The 22,972-nt window shown below is 34.2% G+C and overlaps 5 protein-coding genes, 1 long non-coding RNA gene and 1 other non-coding gene across 7 annotated transcripts; 5 read left to right on the forward strand and 2 right to left on the reverse strand.

Moving 5' to 3' along the window:
- Positions 1–6: 6 nt before the first annotated feature.
- TRNAN-GUU lies at positions 7–80 on the forward strand. Its single transcript has one exon. It is a non-coding gene; the product is annotated as a tRNA-Asn (tRNA).
- A 993-nt stretch (positions 81–1,073) lies between these two features.
- On the forward strand, positions 1,074–1,944 carry LOC9312121. The gene has a single exon (XM_002876007.2). It carries the CDS (start codon positions 1,392–1,394, stop codon positions 1,734–1,736), a length of 345 nt encoding a protein of 114 aa, XP_002876053.1. The 5' UTR covers positions 1,074–1,391; the 3' UTR covers positions 1,737–1,944.
- Positions 1,945–2,559: 615 nt separating this feature from the next.
- Positions 2,560–5,580, forward strand: LOC9312122. Its single transcript, XM_002876008.2, has 4 exons — positions 2,560–3,016; positions 3,478–4,247; positions 4,634–5,056; positions 5,147–5,580. The coding sequence occupies exons 2-4, from the start codon at positions 3,482–3,484 to the stop codon at positions 5,305–5,307; spliced, it is 1,350 nt and encodes a 449-aa protein (XP_002876054.1). The 5' UTR covers positions 2,560–3,016; positions 3,478–3,481; the 3' UTR covers positions 5,308–5,580.
- A 24-nt stretch (positions 5,581–5,604) lies between these two features.
- On the reverse strand, positions 5,605–7,080 carry LOC9312123 (lipid phosphate phosphatase epsilon 1, chloroplastic). The gene is made up of 4 exons (XM_002877734.2): positions 6,519–7,080; positions 6,194–6,419; positions 6,035–6,108; positions 5,605–5,918 (listed from the first exon to the last, which is right to left on the reverse strand). Exons 1-4 carry the CDS (start codon positions 6,825–6,827, stop codon positions 5,691–5,693), a joined length of 837 nt encoding a protein of 278 aa, XP_002877780.1. The 5' UTR covers positions 6,828–7,080; the 3' UTR covers positions 5,605–5,690.
- An 8,805-nt stretch (positions 7,081–15,885) lies between these two features.
- On the forward strand, positions 15,886–16,874 carry LOC9313849. The gene has a single exon (XM_002876009.2). The coding sequence runs from the start codon at positions 15,944–15,946 to the stop codon at positions 16,808–16,810; it is 867 nt and encodes a 288-aa protein (XP_002876055.2). The 5' UTR covers positions 15,886–15,943; the 3' UTR covers positions 16,811–16,874.
- A 100-nt stretch (positions 16,875–16,974) lies between these two features.
- On the forward strand, positions 16,975–18,709 carry LOC9312124. Its single transcript, XM_021025973.1, has one exon. It carries the CDS (start codon positions 17,214–17,216, stop codon positions 18,681–18,683), a length of 1,470 nt encoding a protein of 489 aa, XP_020881632.1. The 5' UTR covers positions 16,975–17,213; the 3' UTR covers positions 18,684–18,709.
- Positions 18,710–21,577: 2,868 nt separating this feature from the next.
- Positions 21,578–22,197, reverse strand: LOC9312126. Its single transcript, XR_002331636.1, has 2 exons — positions 22,087–22,197; positions 21,578–21,865 (listed from the first exon to the last, which is right to left on the reverse strand). It is a non-coding gene; the product is annotated as an uncharacterized LOC9312126 (long non-coding RNA).
- Between the last annotated feature and the right edge of the window lie 775 nt (positions 22,198–22,972).

Below are 22,972 nucleotides of genomic sequence, written 5' to 3' on the forward strand. Positions count from 1 at the left end.
CAATTGGCTGGAATAGCTCAGTTGGTTAGAGCGTGTGGCTGTTAACCACAAGGTCGGAGGTTCGACCCCTCCTTCTAGCGTCTTTTTTTTTTTCATATAACAAATGGCTCTTTATAAAATCTGTTTAATAATCATGTAACATACATAATAACCAGATTAGTCCGATGCTAAAACATTGTAAGGACCACATTTAGCGTTCTGTATTATGTTCATTATATTCTTTATGATTAGGAATCAAGTGGTTTTTATGAAGAAAGAATTTGAGATAAGGTAGGCTCATAGCAAAACAATTGGATGAGACCCCAAATGCAACATCTGTTGGTTAAAAAGCAACAAGCGGATCTATCGAAATTGGTTGTTACAAACTTACAATGATTTGTTGAGTTTTATATTTTCTTGAGTTTTACAAACTTACAATTTTTAGACATTACAGATATATATATATATATATATATATATATATATATATATATATATATATATATATATATAAGAGTTAAAGGCATCATTTCAAAAGTTAGCTTGTGGCATAGTGGTAACTGGTAAACATGCGATCAAAATAGTTTGGACCAGTCACCAATCCTGGTTATATATATTTTAATGTGATTATATTAAAATAATTATGTTACTGTTTTTTTAACGTAAATGTATATAACTCTGACCTTCTTTCTTATGTTAGTGAATGTCCCTATAATTTTTTCCAATGATATCTCTCATCACTTCAATAGCTATTGACATGCACAGGAATTGGGTTTCTATCTCCTAATTAATCCGTCAGAAGATTATGAAGAAAAAACACACACACAAAGAACTTGGACTAAGCTAAGAAAAGGTTCTAAACAAGACCGAAAATATAATTGCATGATCAATTCAGTTCAACTTCCCTTTTGTGTAAATTTTAAAGTAAGTGATTTTGATAATTCTTTGCTAATGATTTCTGAGAGATTTCCTTCTTCTTCTTTTTTTTTTCCTTTTAAGCTCGACAAATACAAGATTTTTCCAAGATTAATATATTGTTAGATATGGATCAGACAAAGAAGTTTGTCTAAACACTTAAGCCATTGTCCATTTGAATTGTCTAAAAGATGTAATAGTCAGCATAAAACACATTTGACCGGCGATTGAATAGGGACCAAGATGTATACATCATGTGGGTGTAACACTAACACATGCTTTATTAATTACATATACAAAAATTTAATTTAGTTAGTTGGAGATCTCACGCACAAAAAAAATTAAACTAAAAGTCAACAGATCTACTATTATTTCCTTTTCATATCACAAAGCAAACTTGGCCTACTACTTAAATAAACACCATCAAGAGAAAGATTCAAGAACACACCTAACACACAAAAAAAGGAACTCCACTTTTTTCCACACCATACCGCACCATGTTTAGAGCCATGAGCACTAGGAAAATCCACGGTGGCTACGAAAAGCTCGGCGACGAAGAAGCGAGACTGAAGAGGGTCTCTAGCGTTCCAGCGAGTGTTTATGGTCAATCAAGAAACCCTGTTCAAGAGTTGAAGAAGACACCGACGGTGAAACCAACCGGTGGTTCTGTTCATCCTTTGTTGAGTTTCTTTGACGTTCATTTTCAACGGAAGAAGAAGAAGACGACGAAGAAAAAGAGTTTAGCGACGGCGAAACCGGAGTTTGCTAGGTATATGGAGTATGTGAAGGAAGGAGGTGTGTGGGATCCGAGTTCTAACGCACCTGCGATTCATTACAGATAGATTCGTCAAGGAAAATGAATAAAGATTTGTATATCGTTTTTTTTTTAATATATATAATCTATGAGAAAATCAAGATTCGATTCGGAAAGATGGATCAAACAAAGTATTTGTCATTTTTGTACGAATTGATGAGTGTTTTGTACACTTTCATGGAGACTTAAAGAATAAGAAAAAATTCAAGGTCTTGACCTTATTATATGATCAAAAATTTGGTTTTGGTTTTCTTAGTTACAATTACAAAGATATGTTTATGTGAATCGAATCAATTACTAGTTCCTGATATAGAAGCGGTCCCAGAGATGTGATAGCTTTGAATCAGGTTCTATATTCTTCATTTCCAACCTTTAGCTTTTATTTTAAACATTCAAAATAAAATGAAGAACATTTCAAATTTCAGTAACAGATGCACATTAGATTTGTTCTTTTCTTCAAAAATATTAATTATATCAAGGAGAAAAAATAGATATGATAGTCTCATTTTTCTTGTGAAGACCAGATATTTTAAAAACTAGTATAATATTATATTGTTAGCCAATTTTGAATACTGACTCTAATTAAAAGCGTGTTCACATGGGTTACGTAACACGTTTAGGAAATTGGCTCTAAAAAATATCAAATTTCTAGATTTGACGAAGACAAAAAAATAAAAAAAGACTTTTAAAATCGTTTTCAAAATGGGCTTTACAGATTCGTGAACAGACAAAAAATTGGGCCATTGGTTAATTTGCTTTTTAGGACACGATGTTGCCACGTCACCGTTTTAATGACGTTAAATGAATATTCGAGATATGACCCACTTAATAAGATCCCTTGGACGACGTCGTTTCGACCATTTCACGAAACCCTACCGTCTAAGTATTTACTTAAAATACCCCTTCGTTATCGCGCCGTCCATGCTCGTAACTCTTACCTTCAAAGGTTATATCCGTCTTTTTAAAATCTCTCCCAAATATACACGTTTAAAAAAATAAAAATAAACGAATTTGTTAAGAAAATCAGAAAATGGGTCGCCAAGAATAGAGGAAGAAGCAAAGAAGAAAAAAAAAAAAGAGCGTTTCAAATATTTGCGGAGATACAAAGCTGAGAAGAAGAGATAAAAAAAAAAGCCTTGGAGAAGAGGTTTTCTTCTTCTTCTTCTTCCCTCCTCTCCTCTTATACGATGTCGTATCACGCTTCTTCTTATCTTCTCCGCCGTTGTCTCGCTTCCGTTTAACCTCGATCTCTACCTACCGTTGAATCTTTTTCAGCTTTCTTCCGTGGAGATCTCCTTCGCGCTCGAGGTAATCCTTCTCTTACGACTCCGGATTTGATGTTTTTACGTTTCTCTGTTTGATTTTTCGGTGAAATTTCTGGAAATTTCGTTATCGTAGGTCTGAATCTCGAGAGATTCGATTGATTTTTATCGGCTTGACCTGTTGTTAGCTTCTAGATTATCGATTTGTGGTTTGATTTTGCTAGCTTCTTCTCGGTTTTAGGTTATTTCGTGCTCCAAATTTCGTGAGAATTGAATCAAGTTTTGTTTAGGTATAGCGATGATTGTGATTTTAGCATGCGTTGTTTGCTTTGTACCTTCCGAATAGCTAATTTTCACTTATTCGTTGGTTGGTTCAGATGACAATTGTTGATTAATTTGTGTTTTGCATTTCGTAATAGTTTTGTTTTCGTTACTGATTCGATTGAAATGAAGAAACGCTCTCGTGGTTTCGGATTTTTTACTAATTTGATACTTGAATGATTGCAGAGCCATGCCTACTTTTTCTGCTATTGCTTTGGATAGAATGCTAGAGCCAGGGGCTTCCACGTCTGTTGAGAGTGTTCCAAGCTCAACAAATTCGTTTTATTCTAAGCCACCAATATCAAAACTGGAGAAAGGTAAAGGTAAATTACCTAGTGAGAGGACAGTTACTCGTCCTCTGATGTCCCCTGCTCTCTACGCCACACCTGATGCAATTCCGCTTCCCAATTCGCCGTCTTCTTTCCCACCATCGCCTTATATCATCAACCACAAATCACGTGGACCTCCACGTCTTCTTAAAAGCTCTTCTGAGGCTAATGTTGTGTCTTCTTCCCACCAGAAGACTCTGGCAGAGGAAACTATTACTGCTGGAACAGATGTAAAGGTTTCCCCTCGGAGGAGGTCCACCTCTTTCTCGTTTCCTATCAGTGAGGCTACTGAAGACGATTATTCCAATGGAGTCCATGCTCGTCCGGTTGGAAATTATAATTTCGATGGTATTGTTGATGGTCCTGTTGGGCATTGGAGTTCACTTGACGGTAAAATTGGGAATGGAAAGTCAGAGTTGGATAATGCTGCTAATGGTTTAGAACGGGAAAATGTTCTGACTGAGCCTGTCACTATCAAAACAGACAAGGAGAGTGAGTCTGAAGATTTCTATGACCCAGGTGAATCAGCAAGCTTCACAAGTAACACAGACGTAGAGGGTGATGCAGGAGACGAAGGTTCACATAGACTTGCCACACCTGTTGGAGAATTTTATGATGCTTGGGATGGTACTTATCTAAATCTTATTACCTTATTAAGTATTTCCTTTTGAGATGGCTGTCAATGCTTATGATCTTAAGTTCTTAACGTTCCCAGGATAGTATGATTAGTCACATTTTTAGAGTCCCTTCTCTTTATCTTTTGAGCATTTGGGGATATACTAGTACCGTTTCTTTAATGTGCAGTAGTAGCCTTTTCTTGTTTTGGAAATTGGAATTATGTGTGCTTTCGGATATATTGAAATTTGAAAGTGATGAGTAAACTCTCCAAATCATGAGGATTAATGCATTATTCATTTCCCACGTATCTGCAAGTATCCCAAAACGTTAAGCTCTAACTTGACGATATGATTCGGAGCTGTTTTGTAATCCATCTAAATTTTTTGGTTTTTCAGAACTATCAACAGACAGTGGAATGCAGAGTTCAGGAAACAACATCGAATCTGAATTAAGGGAGATAAGGCTGAGTTTAGTAATGGAAATCGAGAAGAGAAAACAGACAGAGGAGGCTCTGGAGCAGATGCAAATTCACTGGCAGAGACTCCGTGAGCAGTTGGCTCAGGTGGGTCTGTTCGTTCCCATTGATCCTACCACCTCCACCAACAACATGAATCTATCAGAAGAACTACGCTGCCAACTCGAGGTTGCCAGGTTTGTCTCTGACTCTTTAGGCAGAGGTATGGCGAAAGTGGAGGTAGAGATGGAGATGGAATCTATGCTCGAAACTAAGAACTTTGAAATAACACGGTTGTCTGACCGTCTACACTACTATGAGGCTGTGAACAGAGAAATGTCTCAACGAAACCAAGAGGCCATAGGTACAAGAAATTCACTCTCATTCACCAAATTATCCTTTGTCATTTCTATCTTATAACAAAAATCTAATCTCCCATCTTTGTTGATACCAGAGGTGGCACGACGAGAGAGGCAGAAGAGAAAGAAGAGGCAGAGATGGATTTGGGGATCAATTGCAGCAACCATTACTCTAGGAAGCGCGGCATTGGCATGGTCTTACATTCCTGCATCGAAACCATCATCTGAAGTATCACAACCTCTTAAGGATGAATGATTAAGTAAGTCTCTTGTATACGTGATGGGTTTGATGCGAGCAAGAGAAATAAAGATACAGGACGTTTAGCTTACGCCTTGTGAATAGAAATATATACATATTTGGTTATTGTTTAACTGTTCTCAAGAGGATGTATAGCTCCGAGTAGCTGCAAACACTTTTTTTCTTGCGGTGGCATACTGATGAGTGGCAGCCACAGTCACTAATATTTGGTTCCTATTAACATTCGATGTTAGCTCTAGTGTAAGGTGCTTGCCTTGCTTACATCTTAAAGTAACCTTATTTTTTGAATCTTGATTTCCACAAACGGGCTCAGAATTGATAATTTGAAAAGAAATTGAGGGATACAATTTTAAGCTTTGGTAAGTAAAGCTTTGTTTTGCTTATCTGTCGTCTTTGAACCAGTTAAGTACAACGTACGCTGCGAAAGCTAGTGCAAATGTAGCTGCAAACAGAAATACAGATATTTGGACTAGTAGAGATGACTCAAAGGCTTCACGAAGAAGTGAGTTCCACATTGTGTACCACAAGATGCAGAAAACAGAACCAACAATGGCACCCACCACCACTTGACTGCTTGTGTGTAGTTTCTGAGAAACCCTTAACCGTATCTGTGAAAGTGCAGAGAGAGTGAGATCAATGGCAACTAAATGATTTCATATATGAATGAAAAGCCTGAATCAGTTAGATGATTAGTTGCTGAAACATGATGTTATAACAGACTTACAAAGTACGAACCCAATGCGAGGATTAAGCCGCTAAGAAACAAAGACACTCCGTTGGTTCCAAGCCATTCCATAACTGCAGAAAACACGACTCGGGTGAATCCGTTGTTTAACAGTTCTGCGATAGTGAACGATGAGTAGTGACAGTTTAAGCTGCTTACAGGATAAAACAGCAAAGACAGATATGAAAGAAATGGATTGAGCGTGAGAAGATGGCATCCCGGGATCGGAGCGCAATGTTGTAGCAGGCCTTTCTTGGTTAAGTATACGTTTCAGAACTACAGAGAGAGCGGAATTCGAAATCGATCCAATGACTGCCCACAAGGCTGCACCATCATGCCTTAGAAGAATGATTGAACCAAACAGAGCAGACACAACCCATTTGCTCTGTCATCATCAATTAAAACCGGTCAGAAACACAAATTAATACTGAAGAAGCATTTCATCGAACACATTGCGTGCATCAATGAGATTCCATAAACTAACCAGACGATTAACAATAGCTTCAATCCCACCGCCGGCGACCAAGTCTTTCCGGATTTCCGACGAATTATTGATGAAAGATTCTTTCTCCGCAGCTCCAAATTGTTCGTTACCGTCATTGCTGCTACCTCCGCCTCTGCTAGAGAATCTTTTAACGGTCATAGATCCAAAGCCAGAGACAAACAAAGGAGACCCACGAGAGATAATCGAACTATAGCTCGAAAGTCTCGGTCTTTTAAGGTATGAGGAAGAGCCAAAGTAGAAATTGCAGGTGGGATAGTGAAGAAGAAGAGAAGACGACGACGATGCCATTTCCAAAAGGAAGATAAAAGTCAACGTAGTATTAAATTCATCGCTAAGGAAGTAAAATTCGTAAGAAACTTATGATGAAATTCGTAAGACGAAGAAGGGACATATGCAAATTGAAGAAATCAATGTCTGGTTGAGAACAATAACCTGAGAGAGAGCTTTCTTCTCCAAATCAATCTTCAAAAGTTTTGCTCGAAAACGAGTTTGTTGTTGTTTGTTACTTTGACGCATTTTATAATATCGTATCCATTCATCTTCTTCCACGTGACACATTGTGGAATCAACGGGTAAACCAATATTGAAGCAAATTAATGGGCTTACGATTCCTCAGCTGAGGCCCATATATCAAAACTACTGGCCCATTATATTCATATATTCATGTATGTTATGTTGACATGAAAAGGTGAAACTATGCAGAGTCTGAAGTTTGGATGGTCAGTATTTTTTGGGCTGCAGAAAGCATATGCACATTCGCAGAATAAGTATAGTGATCGTTGGTTCGGAAGCACTTGAGTTGGTTAATTCGGTAAATAGACCAAAAAGGTTGACCGTCTCCGTCAAATATGAAATATCTAGGTCTTTGATTCATTTTTGGATTGAAAGTGGTTAAGGAATCCGGAGCAACCATCAGAGGATCTTAATATCTTATCATTGCTAAAAGGATAACAAAATCGAACCGTTCTCTGTTTTATGTAGCATTAGGTTATCCAGAGTGGCTTCATGAGATATTTGTTCGTGTAAAACTTAAAAAGCATATGGTTGCCGAGAGGAATTTTTTTTTTTTTTTTTTAAAATGCTTCTCTTGTAAATGTTGTCATGAAAAGGTGAAAGTTATAATACGTGAAAATTCGAATATTAAGTAAATAATATATCAACGGTAACAATGCTGTGTACAGGCCCGGCTCAATGTTTTATTGGACCCTATGCTACTCTTTAAATATTTAAATCTAAAAAAATAACCTCACTTGACATGTGTTTACTATTAAACCTATTATTTTGCTCGCCGTTTTTTCTAGTTTTTTTCTAAACAAAAAAAAATCTACAAATTAGAACACTAAAAATTAAGAAAAATATGAGGACCCTGTGCCTTGGCACCCATGGCACTACCCTAGAGCCGAGCCTGGCTGTGTACACGTCGTTTTATTCGGAAGAATATTTTAAATGTTTCATTTTCAGCGTTTTAGAACAATGTTGCTTTCTGTGGACATATGAATTAAGATTTGGGTATGCTTTTTTTTTTTTTTTTTCTCAGAGAGCTGCTGAGAAGATCATTTGGTTTAGTCTTTCTTACATGCTTTGGAGGTATGCCTTTCTGTTTAGTCTTTTTTCTGAATAGTCCCGGATGAACCAGCCTCAAAGAGACCCGGTCTATAAACTGTTGAACTATCAGTAAAGGGCTGAGAGAGAGCAAGGAAGTTGCCAGCATCACTGATTGAAAACGGAATAACCGGCTCCATAAGCTAGTCTCTTGCTTCAGAAGGCTTCATTACTTCCGACAAAGCAGAGGGATCTTTCTGAGCACTTCTAACACTTCTGCTTGAGGATGTTTCCTGTTCATAACCAAAGACAACTCCTTTTTCCTTGGAAAGGTCTTGGTGGATAATTGGTATAGACTCCAATCTCAGAACAGATTTCTGAGTGAAAGGATCTTTTTCAGCTTCACTTACTGATTGAATAACTCTATCCACTCTGATGGACCTTTCTTCTTCATTGGCCACCCTGAGGTATTGTCTCATACCCTCTAAAACAACCGGAGCTATTCTTGGTCTTCCTGTGTTAGGATCTAGACCAACTTGACTCTCCTTTAGAACCCCGAACAGTGGATCAGACTCTTTTAAAACCGAAGGCGGAGGAGGTTTGTGAATTGGTTGGCCTTTGCGGCGAGCATCAACCTGATCTTGGCGAGCCTTAATCAAGATGGGACAAAACTCCTTCTCGTGAGTTAGCCTTTGGCATTCGTAGCATCTTTTTTGTACCCTTTCATAATGAAAATTGACAGTCGCAATCTCACCATTTTTGAGATTGACCACCTTGGATCTTCTTAAAGGTCTTGAAACATCAAATAACACTTTCACCCGAATAAACTCTTGAACCTGAGGCAAATCCGGATCAAAGACAACTTCCTTAACCTCTCCAATAAGATCACCCAAAGCAGTGATCGCTTTAACCGTGTAGTAGTTAACTGGGATGTTCCAAATCTGAACCCACAAGAACATGAACCTTAAATAATCATCCGGAGGATTTTCATACCACCGATCAACCACAATCGTCCACTCATTGAAGGTATGAACTCCTTTGGCTAGAACATCTTCCAAATCATGCTCGGAATCGAAGATGAATTGAAATTTCTCACTAGTGAGAGCTAGACCTTTTACTCGACCTTCTTTCTGCCACTTCCTTGGCATATTCCGAATCAGATGCTTCATCTGCTGACAATCCGGGTTCAAAACCCTTCCAATTAGACTGAGCTTGTTTCTTTCACATGATAAGAAATCCGGCAGATCCGGCATATCAAAAGGCTCATCTTTATCCTCCATCAAAGCTCTATCCATAGCAGACGACATTAAAAACGGACCTTGAAAAGCTTTGAGACAAACACACTTCACAATCCTAAAACCCAAATGAACCACACCGAAGAGAGGGAAAAGCACTGAGAGAGACGGGAAGGCGAAGTGAACCCGTAGACTCTTAGAAGCTAGAAGAAACGGCGAGAAAAGCAAGAACACGTCGGTGGTTTGATGAAGATAAGCTAAAAAACAAGCTGAGATTTTCAGAAAAACAGTGAATTGCGGTTTAGGGAAAGAAGATTCCGGTCAGATGCTCTATTCTTACCCTAATGAAAGACATTCATGGAGAAAGAGGGTTCTATGCCCAAAAAAGGGAAATTTTTAAAATGTTTTTTTTTTTACTGTTTTGACTATTCTTGTTTATGTTTTGTTAATAAAAAAAGGAGTTTTTTTTTTTTAAGATTTGGGGTAAAGCTTTTTTTTTTATGGGATAAAGCTAATGTAATGACAAAAAGGAGAGTGCTCTTTATATGTTGACTAATTGTCATCATATTAAACTACTTTACGTATGCTTTCAGATTAGATTATTGTCCATCTCTTTTTAGCATTGCAAATATTCATGTTTATGTGTAGTATGATTCTTCTCGCTTAAAACTTTGAATTGTTATTAATATCACACATATATACTATGGTTCTGTCGACATGCATAATGCATTATATCTCCAATTAAACTTTCACCATATATTTATTTACTACATATACTTCTTTTTTAAACTGATAAAGAAAACAATAATAGTTAAGTAGTCGTTTTTCTAGGTTTTATTTTCGACGGATGAAAAAATATCAGTCATGTAAATTTAGTTTTAATTAATTTGTACGTCAGAAAAAATATATGTAGTTTAATTATTATGACTTTATGAGTTTATATTATTATATACCACGCATCCGAATATATATTTATATATATATATATTTTTGACAGCGCATCCGATTATATAGATGTCACTATACTGAATTTTTTTTCTAGAAGGCGTTCAAATTTGATCAAACAATAACAACGGGTTATATTGGGTCTAAATGGTAACCGAGGAATCTGGCTGAATTCAGCTGAATTACTGAATTTGGCTGAATTTTTAGTGATTTTCAGCTGAATCTGGCTGAATTTTTACATTTCTAAATGGTAACTGCTGAATCTAACTGAATTTTTTTGTGATTTTTGATACCATCTGTCAGAATAATTAAGACTTTAACTAAAAAATATCATCAAATAATTATGAATATTAATAGAGTACCAAAGAAGATATATAAATAAAATAAATAAAATCATCACATGGTCTAATTAATTGTTATACTAATAAATAAATACTAAATTATCTAAACTTATTACAAATATAAATAATTTTTGAACTATTAAAAATATGTAAATAATTAATGAAAGAAGTTTTGTCAAAGCATTATTGGAAGATTAATTTAAAAATTAACATGATAATATAATAAGATTATATAATTGTGTTTTTTTTTATTGTTATCTAGTAGTTTAATCAATAATATGACCTGTAAAATTAAAAAAATTATTAAAAAAATCTATTTTAAATAATATTTTAGCATAGGTGTGAGTTGTTTTTATGAAATTTTTTAAATTATTTTAAATTATCTAAAAATTAATAAAATTATCCAAAATCATCTATAGTTATCCGAACATGAATTCGCTTCTTGCCTATTTTATTAGTGGTTTTATGTATTTCAATTATTCATATATCGCATCTCTATAATCTGATTTATTTTAAAATATAAATTTGATGTGTAATTTTTGATAATCCAAAATATATTAATTCGATGTGTGTACACGTTATTATCCAAATTTTTACTAGAAATGAGTGTATCTACATATCTGTTGGTATTGAAAAAAAACTGTTAAATCTGGCTGAATTCAGCTGAATTTAGTTTTATGCAAATGGTAACTGCAAAATTGCTGAATCGGCCTGAATCCAGCTGAATGTTTTTTTGATGTTACCATTTAGACTCATTATTTTTACCATATAAAAATATAGCCTTTAGGAATATGGTTCACCCCACAAGAATATTTTCGGTATCTTCTCTTTAAAATTCCACTTTGTTTTCTCTTTTCATATTAGTTTTGGGCTTTTAGCTAGTAACATTTTATTTCGATGATAAACAATGTATCACTTCTTTTTTTTTTTTTTTATCAATCACAAAAACAGAACAAAATTAACGAGTATCACTATTTTTTTGTTATCAATCACAAAAACAAAACAAAATTAACGATATCAAAGATAATATAGCCTACTATTTTTGCCCCGTTATTTTGACCACTATTTAAGTATTTATACTACTTTTAACTATTTCATTATATTTTACCGTTTCTACCATTACTTTGTTACCGTTTTGTGTAAAGAATCATATCTCTTTTTTTTTTTTTTAATATCTGAATTAGATCTATCGGCGTTTGAAATCTATGGTCACAACTCACAAGCTATGGAAAATACCGTGGTCACATCAAGTTTAAAATCAATACGAAAGATTTGCATTTATTTAGCCAAGTATTTCCACAAAATAAAAATAGTTAGAACATGAAAAGCAAAATAAAAATAGTATATGTTGGAAGTGTGGTTAAAAGATAGGAGAATGGGTCAAAGTGGATACAATGGGCATAGTGAGTTAGTGACGATTGACTCACGCCATGGCGTCTTATCATTGGAGATGAAAACTGTGTGTCGTTTTTAGAAATCAAGAGCAAGATGCGTCCATCACTCTGTCAAACTCAATCTTCCAAGAACACTTTTGGCAGACTTTGACGATGACCTAAATAAGTTTTTTAAAAATAAAACATTAAGGTAATGGCAACACGGGACGTATTTCAAGATTTATTTTAAAAACACTTTGTTATCACCAATCACACTTAACTACATATATTTGCATTTTCTTTTAAAAAACCGTTCATACTTTTCGAGACAACTTCAGTACTCAATAAACGAAATAACGTACTTCAGTTTGCAATGGATGTAAAACCCAGCGGTACAAGCAAAACCACATATCCACTGAATAATAAAACAATTTTTTTTTAAATAAACCATTAATTTTTGTTGTATTCACTAAAAATCACACAATTCTCTATCTATTGAATAATAAAACAATTTTTTTTTTAAAAATAAACTATTAATTTTTGATGTATTCACTAAAATAATACAAATATTAATATAATAATATTTTTCTGATATATGTATTTTAATATGTAATTTGTACCCCTTTTTTTTTTTTATTATTCACACATTTTACTGTGTAACGCAAATAATTTTTTCACCAATCAAACATTATTTTGTACCGCTTATTCTATAAAAACCGCACTTGTTCCGCAAATAGATTTCTCCCGCATGTACCGCAGTTAAACCGTACCGCACTATAAAACTGCTTTTTCTGCACAACCAAATACGCTGTTACCATTCGAATCCTAAGCTCTGAAGGCTGAAGTTCGGAAATGTATGGGGATAACCCGATGTTGTTTTATGTCAAATCGTTCTTGAATATCATGATGATGTTCTTCCTGTGTGGTCTAGAATCAAATCAATGTAGCTATCTATGTCAATATAGAGTATTGGTCAAAGTTTGAATCAGGACTCCAAAGAAACAAGTAAACGATATCGGTGTATCCTTTTTTTAAATTTACTTGCATTTAATATACACTAAATTTTGACAAAAAAATAATATACACTAACTTGCATTTGTTATGTAAATTACAATAGTAAAAAATGTCTCAATTTTTAATATTTATTTCTCCACACGATTTTGTGATACGTTAATGTACAAAGTACTGCCAAATCCATATAATTAGGGGGTCTATACAATGTAAATGTATACAATTCTAGTCGTGCATGCATGTGTGTGTTTTGAATGAACAAATAATAACGCATTTAAGTGGAATTATGGGCAGAAGTTAAAGGAAACACTTCATAATTAAAAACAATGGGTCGACCAATCTTTATAATCCACTAACTATTTTTCCATTTTTATCAGTTTGGCTTCGAAATTATAAATTTAAGCGATTCAAAACATTCTTTGGAACTTTTAGCCGAATATCTTTAAATTTGGCCTCCCACAGTTATATTATTTCATGCCAACCAATGGAACTGTCTGTCTATTTTTCTTTGTTAACGATGTGTACGCCTTTTTTTTAATATAGGTTATATATTAATATGTAATCACTAATCAGTCGTGTATAAAATATATACTTTTTGTTCCCTTTTCTGTAATTGGATTGTAAATGAAAAAAAAATACTATATGAAAAGAAAAAAAAGAAAAAAACGAAAGTGTTAGGTGCGAATAAATTCGGATATAAACTATTGCGTGTCTGACAACTTACAATTTCGGTGTTCCGTGAACTTGCTTTTGCCGCAGTCTATATATTTCAATTCCAAAAGATGAATGAACAAATAGTGAAAAATGCAAGAGATTCGATTATTCGAATATATGAAAACAATTCGAATATAATTAGAGGTTCATTCAACTAACAAGTATAGGTCTGGAGAACGAAAAATGAGTTAATTGCTTCGTAAAAGAATTTTTTTTTGAAGGTTTTGGCTTTGGGTAAAATCAATTTAAAATGGAACGTAGAGAAGAATATAGCCAATGGGCTTTGAGAAAAGCCCGTCGTTACAGAGACATTGTAAGAAACACCTTCATCCGTTAACACTTCAATTGAGGGGGGGTGTATTGAAGAAAGAATTTGGAGTGATTTGAGTTTTAATGAGTTTTGAGATGATTTTGGTGAATTTTGGTGAATTAGGAAATTTGATATCAAAACTCTCCCAAATCCCACCTAAAACCATGGGATTTGGATATTTAAATTTTTAACTAAGATGCTCTCTGAAATCCCACCAAAAATCACTAAGTCATTTCAAATCCACAACTTAAAATGTTTCCAATAACAGTGGATTTGATTGTAGATTTTAAAATCACTAATCCAATAACACTTGATTTTAAAAAGATTTTTAAATTTCATGTTTGAATAACATAAGATTTATCTTTTTAATACAAATCATTTCAAATCCTTTATTGAATACACCCCCCTGAGTGTCTGAAAAATAAAATAATACTAATTTTGTAATCGTTTAATTATTTAATTATTTTTTATTTATTTGAACCAATTAACATGAAACATCGGTAGAGATGGGTGTCTAGAGTTTCTCAAACCAGACATCTCTCATTCTTTTTCTATTTCTTTTGTTTATTTTAATAGAGAGTTTTTCTCAATGACACTCCCAATAGAGATGTTTTAATATACTATACACATCTGATTTATGGCAGTTTAATTATCTGTAGAATCTTTCTTGAAACCATGTGACCGTATTAACTGTGATATTACATGTAAGCTAATCATAAAATCAAATTTATTCAAATAGAAGATGGTTCTAAATTCATGCACATGTGATAATTATGAGGAGATTATGGAAATATGCATGAAGCAGAAAAACTAGGCTTTGAGCTAAAAACAAAAAGTCCTCTAAAATCTAAATATTAAATACCACTAGTTGTGTTGTTAATTTAGGATATCCGTCAGTCATTAAAGTCACACAGTCACAGTTGTTTTATTTTTTTGATAGATCAAATATATATATATATATATATATATTTATTTATTTTTAGAGCAAATATATATGTTTGATCTATTGTTCGGACTTGGCTAAAAGAGCTTGCAAAACTTGAGCTTTTGACTGCTCTCATGAAAACATGATCGTCTATAAATTTGAATGACCACTATCATGTTTACGATCTTGCATTTTTTTGGATATAGTTTTCTTACGATCTTGCTATATAAAGAGAGAGAGAGAGAGAGATATATAGTATCAGTTTTGGTAAAGAAAGAAAGAAAGAAAGCATGCAAGTGGTAACTAAAGAAGAGTGAGCGGTGGTTATACGGATTCCATACGGCTCACGTGAAAACCTGATTCCTTTCTTACGTACACTTTTCCAATTTTGTGAGTCTTCTTTTATTTATTTTGTCGTGCAATATATTAAAGTGATCGTGCACTTCAAAAAGCGTCACCCATTTTTTGATTATCATCCAACATAGATTCATTCATATGTCAAGAAAAGACATTGCATCTCTGGTTTATGTGTTGTCCCGTATAACCAATTCAGAATACGACTATTTAACCATGAAGCATACATAGGTTTCAAAACACACATATTGTTTGATTAGCTATGCCATCCGCTCCTTTATAAAATACCGATGATTCGTCAAAAATTTGGTAAAGAGAAGTTATTAAAGAATTTAGTTGCTAAAAAAAGTTATTCAAGAATATACTGTATATATATCAAACTTGAAGATTTAAAAGTTACATTCTTGAATCAAAAAACACCATTCTTGTAACCTTAATTCCTCCTTGGACATAATAACTGCCTATTGGATCGCTTCCGTTTCTGCCTCGACCCAAACCAACACCACTTCAAATTACATATATCTAATTTAGACCCAACAAATATAAGTAGAAAAAGTAATTTTTATTTTTAATGTTTTTGAAAAAAGCTCAATTATTTGAAAAAGCAAAAAAAAAAAAGAGTCTATATATATAAAGTGACGCTTATGGAAAAACATGGGTCTCTTACTTGTTCTCTTCTTCTCCGATTTCAAAAACTCTCAAAAATCAACAACAATGGATTCAATCGATTTCGACGAAAACGTGAAAACAGAAAAATCAAAGGCGTCGTTGCATCGTTTCCGAAGCGTCGGTTTCTTCTTCCGTGCGACGGAGATCTGCGTCGCTCTTCTCTTCGTCTGTTGGATATTCACTTGTCTTCCTTTCGCCGTTAAAATTTCCGGCGAGTTTTTCCGTCGTCTCGCTTGCTTCATTTCCACTCCTCTCTTCATGTTCTTCCTTGGTAACTCCATCGTCGTCGCTCTTCTCACCACCAAATCCACCGTCGCCGGTCGTTCAATCTCTGAGACTGATATCTACGAAGCGTTTATCAGATCAGGAGACAATCGCGTTAATTCGTCCGACGGAGATCTAACGGAAGAAGAGATCATCGTCTTCGATGATAAACAGATGATCACCACCGCTGAAACAGATTCAAACTCAAATCCCACGGTGGCGCGTGTAGATCACGAATCTGAGAAAGACTCAAATTCAAATCCCACGGTAGCGCGTGTAGATCACGAATCTGATAAAGACTCAAATTCCGTTACAGATCATCCTACAAAGGCTTATCGACGAAGCAAATCGGAAATTTCAGCGAAACAGAGTATAGAAACAGTGATGAAACATTCACTCCGGCGATCGGTGACGGAAAAATGCCGGAAAATCATCGAATCGTGCAACGAAAGTCCGGTTGACGAGATCATTCCGGAGGATCACATGACAAATGAAGAGTTTCAAAAAACAATCGAAGCATTTATAGCAAAACAGTTGATATTCCGACGCCGGAAATCTCTCGCCGTCGTTATACATAACAAGATCTAAAAAAAAGTATATATTTAAATGTTGTATGTAATCCTCTTATCAACGAACAAAGTTTTGCAAGTTAGATTATTAAAAAAAAACAAAAAAAAATAGTAACACTACTGTGGATGATTTTATTTAATGTTTACGAATCAAAATTTCTAAAAAGATAAAGAAATTAAAATCTGGACTCAACTTAACAAAAAAAAAAAAAAACCCGTGAAAGCTCCCAGGCACTATTACCGAAGCCCTCATCCTGACGACGACCTCCGGCGCCGGTGGAGCTCCGACTCACTGGCGTCGGGAGCTTTATTTTGCTAACTCGACTCTTCATCCTTTTGATTTTCTTGGATTTTTTGTTTTGTCAGTGTTTTTATTTCCCCTTTTGAATCCCTTTCGAACCCTACCTAATCCAAGGCTCTTGATGAGAACTTCAACAATCAACAATAAAGGAGGAAGGTGGTGTCCGGCGATCTCCATCCTTCACCCTCTTCATGCATCAGCTTTGCCCAAATCACCTTTGATAGAACCACCAAACTCTAGATCTGAGGCTTCGATTAACCTCTGGTTCTCCTTCTATGCCTCGATTCTCGGGCTGAACCATCAAACAAAGAAACTACCTCCACCGAAGATGCTTGCTTCACCGATAAATTCTCCTCCATCTCTAGACGACGGCCGCCGCTCGTCAAGCCATTTCCCACCAGCCAAAAGGAAACTAGGTTTCCAACTTGTGGGCCTATTCATATTCGGCCCGTTAAGCTTTCTGAAGTCCAATCCGTTCAATGGTGACCCAAGCTGTGTTTTACTAAAGCCCAGGTTTGTAATCTTTTCTTTGTCCACCCTTAGTCAATTTAGATGTCGTTTTACGGAATCCTTTGATCAAGGACGTCATTTGGAACGTAACGCACCTTTATTGCTATGGTTGTACAAGAATTCCCTGCCTCTAGCTTCACCTAGGATTGTTGACCATGAGAATTTATATTTCACTAAGAAAGGTTTTATGTGCCCAACTCCAAGTTATTTGAGAACCTTGCCTTTAGAATCATCTAGGATTACTTCTCATGTATTGAATTGTTTGAAGAAGAACGGCATTATGATCCCGCATCCAAGGAGCGGTGATTACCGAAGCTTCTTCAGGCCCATTTATCCACTCCCCCTATTTTCCGAAACCATTTATGTGCAGATTAGCTACTTTAGGGAAGACTTTCATCCATTTAAAAGCTTGATACTCAGTTCTGGATTTTTTTACTTCTTGTGGCAAACCGACTACAAACTTTGTGTGGAATTCCTTAATCTCCATGGCCGCCAAGGACTTCATGTGAGAGAGGACCCACCTGTTCTGTTACGGTCTTGGACCTATCTATTGCGATTCTTGGTTGTTAAAGCTTCCTTTAGGTTCTTGAACTTGTCCATTGATCACTCTCCTTCATGCTTTTATGACAATTTCAAGCAACACGCTCTCCACACCAGTCCCACATGCTACGGTTTGTTTAAGCTCAACTCTCACTCCGTTACAACTTTAGCAAACAACCTCAAACATCATAGCACCTTCATCCTTGCTCGAAACCTTGTCAAAGCACTACCTCGTGTAGTTCTTCTCGTGCCGGCGAGAACCTCGACTTTGGCCCATTCACCAACGCTACTTCGTCTCTTGACAGTGGCTACTTTGTCCTCCGTTGACTCGCTCTTGGAAGACTCGTCGATTATTTTTGATCTCACATGTACCAAAAAGCTTCAAAGCTTTTGGCTCAAAGCTCTCAAGAAGTTATTATCGATTAACCTTATCTATCTTTTTACCTACTTTATGTTGGCTTTGGGGAAATGCCCTATCTTTTGTAATTTAAACTTTGGGATCTCAGATTCCTTTAATCTTTGTACTTGGGTTCTACCTTAATGGAATGAAAACAAGCTTTAGCTCAAAAAAAAAAAATTTCTAAAAAGATTCGGATGAAATTATATAACTCGATTTTTGTGGTTATTATTTTGTATTTGTTCTTTTTCTTCTTTCTTTCGAAAATTAGATATTTTTTGCTGTTGTTTTAAGCGAGTGTCACTTCCCTGAAGTGATAATAATACAAATTTGAAGTAGAGACTATTATGTTTTGTGATGATATTATGGCAATGATCAATATTACTTTTGGTTTTAGTGCAATCCAAGAAACCAATTTCATTTTTTTTTTTTTTTTTGGTGTGGATTTGAAATGAAAATCTATTTACTTATTTGATCATTAGATTTTAGTATTGACTCATTAGCGTTTTGACATGAGTATATATATTGTCCAACTTTATGCAATAAAATAAGTCATCTGTCATCCTATATAATTTTTTCTTCAAAGTTGAAACGTTAATTGCTTATGCCGCAGTCGCAGAGTGTCCGGTGGCTACGTCTTAGCAGTACTAATCATAGTGCAATAATATTGAATTGCAAAAGTATTTAAAAATGCACTTTTATGCAGACACTCAGAGCATGTGCAGTGGGAGATTCTCATAAGTGTTCTCAAGAATATAAAAAATGAAAATAATAAAAAGTAAGAGAGAGACATGAGCATGAGTTCTCATATGAAAACTTTTGAGAACCTCTTGAGAGACTCATGTCACACATGACAACATGTAATTGGTTTTTAAAAAAATTATTATTTAAAATTTAATTATACAATTAAACTAATTTATGTATATTATAATAATATATTTTGAGAGACTTTGAGAGAACCTCCCACTGCACATGCTCTCACGCAGAAAAATTAACATAAAAAGTGACTCTCTTTTTCACCAAGACCCGTAATATACTATGTGTTTCATTTTTCAAAAATTTTGATTAGAAAAAAAAAACATGTCAGAAAGCCGACCATATGTAGAGATCGAACCCCAACTAGCGGTCATCGAAATGGCGAGATGCATTAGAGATTATCGTGGCCTCTCATCGCACAATCATAAATCCTCAAGGGTATGTCTCTCTAGAAACAATCAGGGGCGGACCTACTAAGAAGAGAGGAAGGTCAACTGACCTGGTAAAATAATCATATAAATATTTTTCGGTAAAAGATTCCATAAAGAAACTGCAGCTGAGTTGGCAAATCTGTCATTAAATGACCCCCCCAAACACTAGTTCGATTCCCAATTGGACATCTTTTGTTATATTTTTTACCTTTCTTTCTTATTATGACCTGGGTTAAAAAAAAATCTGGGTCCGCCCCTGGAAACAATGATACAAATGTATGAGCCTATAGATCCCATATGTTTCAAATTATACTTTTCCTCTTTCGAAATATAAGATGTTTTAACTATAGGCCTATAACAGTCTTATTAGAAAAAGAAAAAAAAAATTCCAAAGTATTGCAAGAAAGATAAAGGATCATGTTGACGTAAATCAATATTTAGTCTATGAATTGTAGTATAGTTTATCGACATTTTGGCCCACATTTATATCAGCGGTCGACAAAAAGATACAAATTAATTGTCTAAATGGCAATGCCCATATCAGATACATTTAGGGATCCTAATATATAGGAGTGTCAAAATAGTAAACTCAATCCAACTTAACTCATTACCCAATGTATATAGAATTAAATGAGTTCATGAGTTGACGTGAATTCATGAACTCATTAAGTTTGATGGGAAAATTCCCTACAAAAATTTTAATTATTTAAAATTTGCCAGAAACCTTCCCAAACTTTTTTCGTTGCCAGAATAAAACCCAACTTATTTTGAGTTGAATTTAAAAACCTGACATATTTTTTTTCTTCGTTTTTTTTCCAGCGTCGTAACGCCGTTAACAGCCCTTGATGAAATCGTAAACGCCGTTAAAATAGATCGGAGGTTTTTAGGAAATTTTTCCTTAGTTTGATGGGTTAAATAGTTTAAAAAATTGATCCATTAATGTAATAAATTAATTAATAATTAATATAAAATAATAATAATAATAATAATAATAATAATAATAATAATAATAATAATAATAATAATAATATGTTTTGTGGTGGAAATTTACGTTTTTGGTCAAAAACTGTAAATATTTTTTGCGGAAAAATTATGGATTTACGTCTTTGGTGGAAAAATTGCAGATTTACGTCTTTGGCGGAAAAATGGTGTATTCACATTTTTGGCGGGAAAAATAAAAAAATTCACATTTTTGGCGGAAAAATGATGGATTTATGATGATGATAGCATCATGGTTATATTCAACCCTAGATAATAATTATGGTTTTTTTTGTTTTAGTTTTGTTTAGACTCAAATTGATATCGGTTTAAAGATTTGAGTTGGTTTGATTCAATTTAACAAAAAATGATAGGTAAAATGAGTAAACTATTGAATCCATTGACTCATTACAACCTAACTCATTTCATCCATCCACCCATTTAATCCAATAACTCATTTAATTTGATCCATCAACTCATTTGAGTAAAAATTATCAACTCATTAAAATTTATGGGTTGAGTTGAGTTTAGATGATCCATGAATCTTCACCCATTTTGACACTCCTAAACTACTACTATATACTATTAGTTTTTTCGTTTTATTTTAATAGTTTAGTGATTATTATCACTACATACATTCTTCAAAAATAAGATAAAGTCGATGTTTTTTCCAAAGGGGAAGAAGACACAGTTGAGCACAATAAAAATGACTAAGACATGAGCTTAGCTACTTTTAAAATGTAATTATGTGAAAAACAATTTTATTGATTTACATAAATACAAAACGGTCAAATATTACAAAATAAGCAATAGAGTGTCATATACGGTTTTAATTTTTTTGTCTAAAGTGTCAATACCACAAACTCTTAAATATAGTTACTATTTTGTTTATTAAGACTTAGCAATAAAAGGAACAGATGCAATGATGAAATATATACGTTTTATTAGGACTTGGCGTATCATTATTAAGACTTGGCGTATCATTATTAAGACTTGGCGTATCATCCCTATAATTATGGCAAGCGCATTCAAATGGTTTAGGTAGATTGGGAGCTTTATAATGAATGGTTGATTTTGAAAGGCAATCGTTTCCATCGCGGCAATGGTTGCCAGTGTACTCCTTCGCGATTCTACAGATCTTGCGAGCTTCCACATCTAATACTTTATATCAACCATAGAAAAAAAATTTTAGATCAAAATTTTGTACACAAACAAATGGTAACACAAAAAAATTATTGTTAATTAAGCCTTTCACAGTTTTTATTTTCTCCTTCTTTTCCTTTTTATAACCAAACCATTTTTATGATTAGTACTATAATCAATACATTTAAAATTTATAAGAAACCAATCCAAAATAAAAGAAATCATTATTTATATATTACCTTGAATGTGAGTGAAAACGAATATTGATACGAATATATAAGAAACCGTGAACAAAGTAACATACTTCATAATTGTTGTAACAATTCTGTTTTCCCTTTTGTTGTCAACATTCAAAATAAATATAAGCGAACTCCCTAAATTTAATCTATATCCACACAAAAATGAGGATAAAAAGAAAGGCTAAAACCAATTGAACAACAAAATTAGTCGTTTATTTTTAGAAATTCTTACAAAAATTCCTTTTTTTTTGTTTTAATGCTAATTATGAATATTCAAGTTCATAATTGACCAGATCAAAATAAATACAAAGAAATGAATTGAACAAAACAAAAAAGTTTGTGGCTAAACAAAGAAATGATTTCGAGAGACTTAAATATTAGAAACCACCTTCGCCGTCTCTTTTTATTGGAGATGGGATGCACAACCTCACTGAAACTCGATTCGAATCAATATTAAACTTATTTAACAGCTGAGAAAGCCCATGAAACTCGACCCATAATATAGTCACCGACATACAAGAAAAAGGGAAAATCATCAACTAAACTACAAGAAAAAAGGAAAGTTGTCGACTACGGACAAAAGAGGGAAAAAAAAAACAATCAAAGTAAACATACTTAGCATGCATATAAGTAGAAGAACAATTTATTGAAACCAGATAGAAAAACTCACAGACGAAACCTAAGAGATTGATTGCTACAAACTCTCCGACTTTTAATTTATTAGTTCGTATATATTCTGTTTTATTGAGATAGTCGACCGAGCTCACATACCAATATAATTTAAACTATGATTGGCTACGTATGTAGTTTTTTACGAGGCACGCCTATAAACTAAATAAAAGCACATTTCGTCTGTTCTGTCTGGATGACTTAACTTTTCTTTATA

This window comes from Arabidopsis lyrata (assembly GCF_000004255.2).
Source record: "Arabidopsis lyrata subsp. lyrata unplaced genomic scaffold ARALYscaffold_5, whole genome shotgun sequence".
Lineage (NCBI taxonomy): Eukaryota > Viridiplantae > Streptophyta > Magnoliopsida > Brassicales > Brassicaceae > Arabidopsis > Arabidopsis lyrata.

Coding starts and splice junctions, on each gene's coding strand:
- LOC9312124 (XM_021025973.1), top strand. CDS start 17,214: ATGAGAACTTCAACAATCAACAATAAAGGAGGAAGGTGGTGTCCGGCG.
- LOC9312121 (XM_002876007.2), top strand. CDS start 1,392: ATGTTTAGAGCCATGAGCACTAGGAAAATCCACGGTGGCTACGAAAAG.
- LOC9313849 (XM_002876009.2), top strand. CDS start 15,944: ATGGGTCTCTTACTTGTTCTCTTCTTCTCCGATTTCAAAAACTCTCAA.
- LOC9312123 (XM_002877734.2), bottom strand. CDS start 6,827: ATGGCATCGTCGTCGTCTTCTCTTCTTCTTCACTATCCCACCTGCAAT. Junction 6,420..6,518: donor AAGCTATTGTTAATCGTCTG/GTTAGTTTATGG, acceptor TGATGATGACAG/AGCAAATGGGTTGTGTCTGC. Junction 6,109..6,193: donor TGTCTTTGCTGTTTTATCCT/GTAAGCAGCTTA, acceptor TGTTTTCTGCAG/TTATGGAATGGCTTGGAACC.
- LOC9312122 (XM_002876008.2), top strand. CDS start 3,482: ATGCCTACTTTTTCTGCTATTGCTTTGGATAGAATGCTAGAGCCAGGG. Junction 4,248..4,633: donor ATTTTATGATGCTTGGGATG/GTACTTATCTAA, acceptor TTGGTTTTTCAG/AACTATCAACAGACAGTGGA. Junction 5,057..5,146: donor ACGAAACCAAGAGGCCATAG/GTACAAGAAATT, acceptor TGTTGATACCAG/AGGTGGCACGACGAGAGAGG.